Below are 3,400 nucleotides of genomic sequence, written 5' to 3' on the forward strand. Positions count from 1 at the left end.
ACATGTATGGTGTTACAGTGATATTGCACTGAAAAGTCTGCTGCAAATCCGCGCTGTCACATGGGGAATTACTAGTGATAGGAAACACAGTCTTTTGGACTGATGCAGTAAAAAGTAACACTTTAATGATTAATTTTGCATATTTCACGTGCAAAAACGTAATAACTTAAATTGTCGCAAGTATCCTGTAATTTAATATGCCCTTTAACATTAACATCTGTGCGTTCATGATCTTTTTACCCTATTAAGGAAGTCTGGTAGTGTTATTGAGAAATTGACGGGGCGTAATATTGTATGGGGAGCGTTTATCCGTCTGNGGATAGGGACGGTCGAAATAACCGAACGGTACGATTTAGCTGATACGAACGAAACAGACGAAACATACGAACGGTGCTCGAATGGTGAACGATCGCTTTCTAGACGCTAGACTACCGCTAACCGCACGCAAGCCGCACGCAGAACTAACTGAACCTAGGTGGATACTTGGGCGTAATTCTAACTGTAGTGATTCAAACTTGTAATACAAATGGTGAGGCTGACCCCCAGGGGGCTAAAGGCAGGCCAAAAAAGGTGATTTATTAATACTGTTTAAGCGACTTCTTATTTAGAAGTAATAAATAGATAGCAACTGTATTTGACGGGAACAATCCCTAGGTGTTGGGGATTCAAAATTGTACAAATGGTGGTGTGGACACTACAGGGGGCTACGGGGTTGAGCCAAGAAAGGTTATTTGGCTATATCGGTTCAAGCGATTTCATATCTGGAACTAAGCAATGGATATCAACCGTATTTGAATGGTTGAATTCTTTGGAAGTGGGTATGTAAAATTGTACAAAAATGGGGCTGACCCCCAGGGGCTGAGTTCAGGCTAAAAAGAATAATTCATCATTCCTAAGTACTAGTCTTATGTCACCTGGCTAATATCTCCCTATGTGTGTATGCCTGCATGTGTGCTGGAGATTTTATGTGTTTTGTTTGTGGGACCGTGCTTCCAACGGCTTCGTTTATAATGCCACCTCACTTAAATGCACAGAAACCGTAACATCCACCTCAGACCAATTTATACTCCACCTGTGCTGTTGGAGTTGTGTGACCAAGTGGAAAACACTTTCTCTTAATATCCATGCGCACAACGACTTCGAGAATCGAACCCCTACCGGCTACGTGGAAGGCCTGAGTGTTAACCATTCGACTAATCCGCCAACAAAGATATGCATATCAACAGGCTGACCCCCCCCCCCCCAGGCCAAGTGGTGCGCAAAACTGTTTAAACTTGAAAATGGTTGAGATCCCCACAATATAGCCATATATACAATTGCTGAGTATGAAGAGATGAATGCACATATGCTTCAAGGGTGGCCCTGGGGTCTGGCCCAACCTTTGGATTCTAAGTCCCTGGGTCATAACTGTGAATCGGTTAATATCCCCATCCCAAAACTAAATATATAATCGTTTGGTATAAAAAGGCGAACACGATCATGATATTAGTATTTACCCTTGGGTCTGGCTACACCCTTTGGGACCTTGATTCTGGGTCACAACTTCGAAACAGTTGAGATCCCCACTCTATAACCATATATACAATTGTACTTAGTATACATAGACGAGTGCACATATGCTTCCAGAGTGGCCCCACCCTTGGAGACTTAAACCCTGGGTCATAACTAAGAAACGGTTGCGATTCCCACCCCAAAACTGTATATACAATTGCCTGGCATAAAGAGACGAATGCAGTCATGATATTAGAATTAACCGCTTGGTCTGACCCACCCTTGTAGACTCAACCCTTTGCTTGGTCATAACGTTGAAATGGTAGAGATCCCCACCAAAAAACTATGCAATTGCTTCGAATAAATAGACAAATGCAATCGTGATATTAGAATTGACTCTGGGGTCTAGCAACAACCTTAGAGACCTTGTTTCTGAGTTACAACTTCGAAACAGTTCCGATCTCCACCCAATTACCATACATGCAACGGCTTGCCATGAAAAAATCAAATACATATATGGTATAAGGACTGACCTCTGGATCTGGCCCTGTCCCTGGGATGATATTTAGAGAATATATTGCCATGATTGCTTATATATTCAGGTGAGGGATATAAACCATCTAGGCCTCTTGTTTGATATTACACCAGTAATTCTCCGATATATTTATTATTATACTCAACACATATATATTATACACGTGCGAAATTTCTTCGGTGCGAAGATCAGCATTTTCGAGATTCATGCCACCAACATATGACTGTGACTCAAGTATTGATCGAAGATGCGTCAGATATAAAAACATTGTTCGGCACAATTTTGATGATTTTTGTCTTTATAGTTTTGTAAAGAAAGGTCCATTTACGAAATACAACGAAATATTTGGAATATTATTAGGAATAGACATCCCGAATATGAACCAAACAACATTTTTCTACTGATGCAGAATATTTCCTAAAAATATCTAGGCTAATAGTTTTTTTTTGTAAATATCTACAGTGTTGATGATCTGGGTAACCGACATAAATTTTAACAGTAATGCTACGTTTTCTTTAACTATTTTTGCAGATCCACCGGAGGGAAATGTAGTGATGTCGCCATCCGGTACATACAACGTTCAGATGGGTACAACAGTAACACTCGAATGTCAGGTAGAGGGTGGAAACCCTCTGGCAACACTGACATGGCAGTGTCAAGGGTCAACCATTGTCGGGCGGAATCTGACCTATCGCACAACAGCAGCCTCCAGCCTGATGTTAAATATGGACAAAACCTTCCACAAACAACGTTGTGTGTGTACAGCCGGACACCAGGCTAGTCCTGAGGGACTGTTTGGTACGAAGTCTGTTCGGTTTAATATCCTCTGTAAGTAAATAAGAAAATTAACAAAATCATTTAAAAATACATGTTGAGATAATTATTTTCAAATTTTGTTTTATTTTCAAAATAGTTAATTTGTTATATTTTTTTCTACTATTAACAGAGAAATCTTTAAAGGGATTATTGCAATAATATATATATTCTGTATTATTCCGGTCGGCTATACGGACACAACAATTTATTGGAATAAATGTTCTGTCGATGATGTTCAGAAAACTGCCGACAAATTGCTTACGTAATACCCAATATAACCTGACATGTCCACATACATAACAACTACAATAGGTTAAATGTTTACCGGATAACTTTGGTTCTAAGTTAGATGTAGATATCCTAAGAAAGTACTGACGAAATTTTATAAAATCACTTTTTACCAGTTGTTTTCTATCCCTAATAGACTGATTGATTGAAAAGGGTTTAACGTCCTACCAACAGCAAAATCTATAAAAGGATTATTGGAATAATCTGTATTTTGTGTATTATTCCGGTAGGCTATACAGACAACAATCTATTGGAATAAATGTTCTGGCG

The 3,400-nt window shown here is 39.4% G+C and overlaps 1 protein-coding gene across 2 annotated transcripts in view; it reads left to right on the plus strand.

Moving 5' to 3' along the window:
- Nucleotides 1-2,558: 2,558 nt before the first annotated feature.
- LOC110451925 (nephrin-like) overlaps nucleotides 2,559-3,400 on the plus strand; it is a 21,967-nt gene continuing 21,125 nt past the window's right edge. For both annotated transcript variants that reach the window (XM_021500157.1, XM_021500158.1), the window contains exon 1: nucleotides 2,559-2,854. In XM_021500157.1, the coding sequence (XP_021355832.1) occupies nucleotides 2,581-2,854 (274 nt within the window). In that variant the 5' untranslated portion in view covers nucleotides 2,559-2,580. The remainder of the gene's footprint in view (nucleotides 2,855-3,400) is intronic.

Source organism: Mizuhopecten yessoensis, unplaced genomic scaffold, assembly GCF_002113885.1.
Source record: "Mizuhopecten yessoensis strain PY_sf001 unplaced genomic scaffold, ASM211388v2 scaffold6297, whole genome shotgun sequence".
In the NCBI taxonomy this organism is placed as follows: Eukaryota; Metazoa; Mollusca; class Bivalvia; order Pectinida; family Pectinidae; genus Mizuhopecten; species Mizuhopecten yessoensis.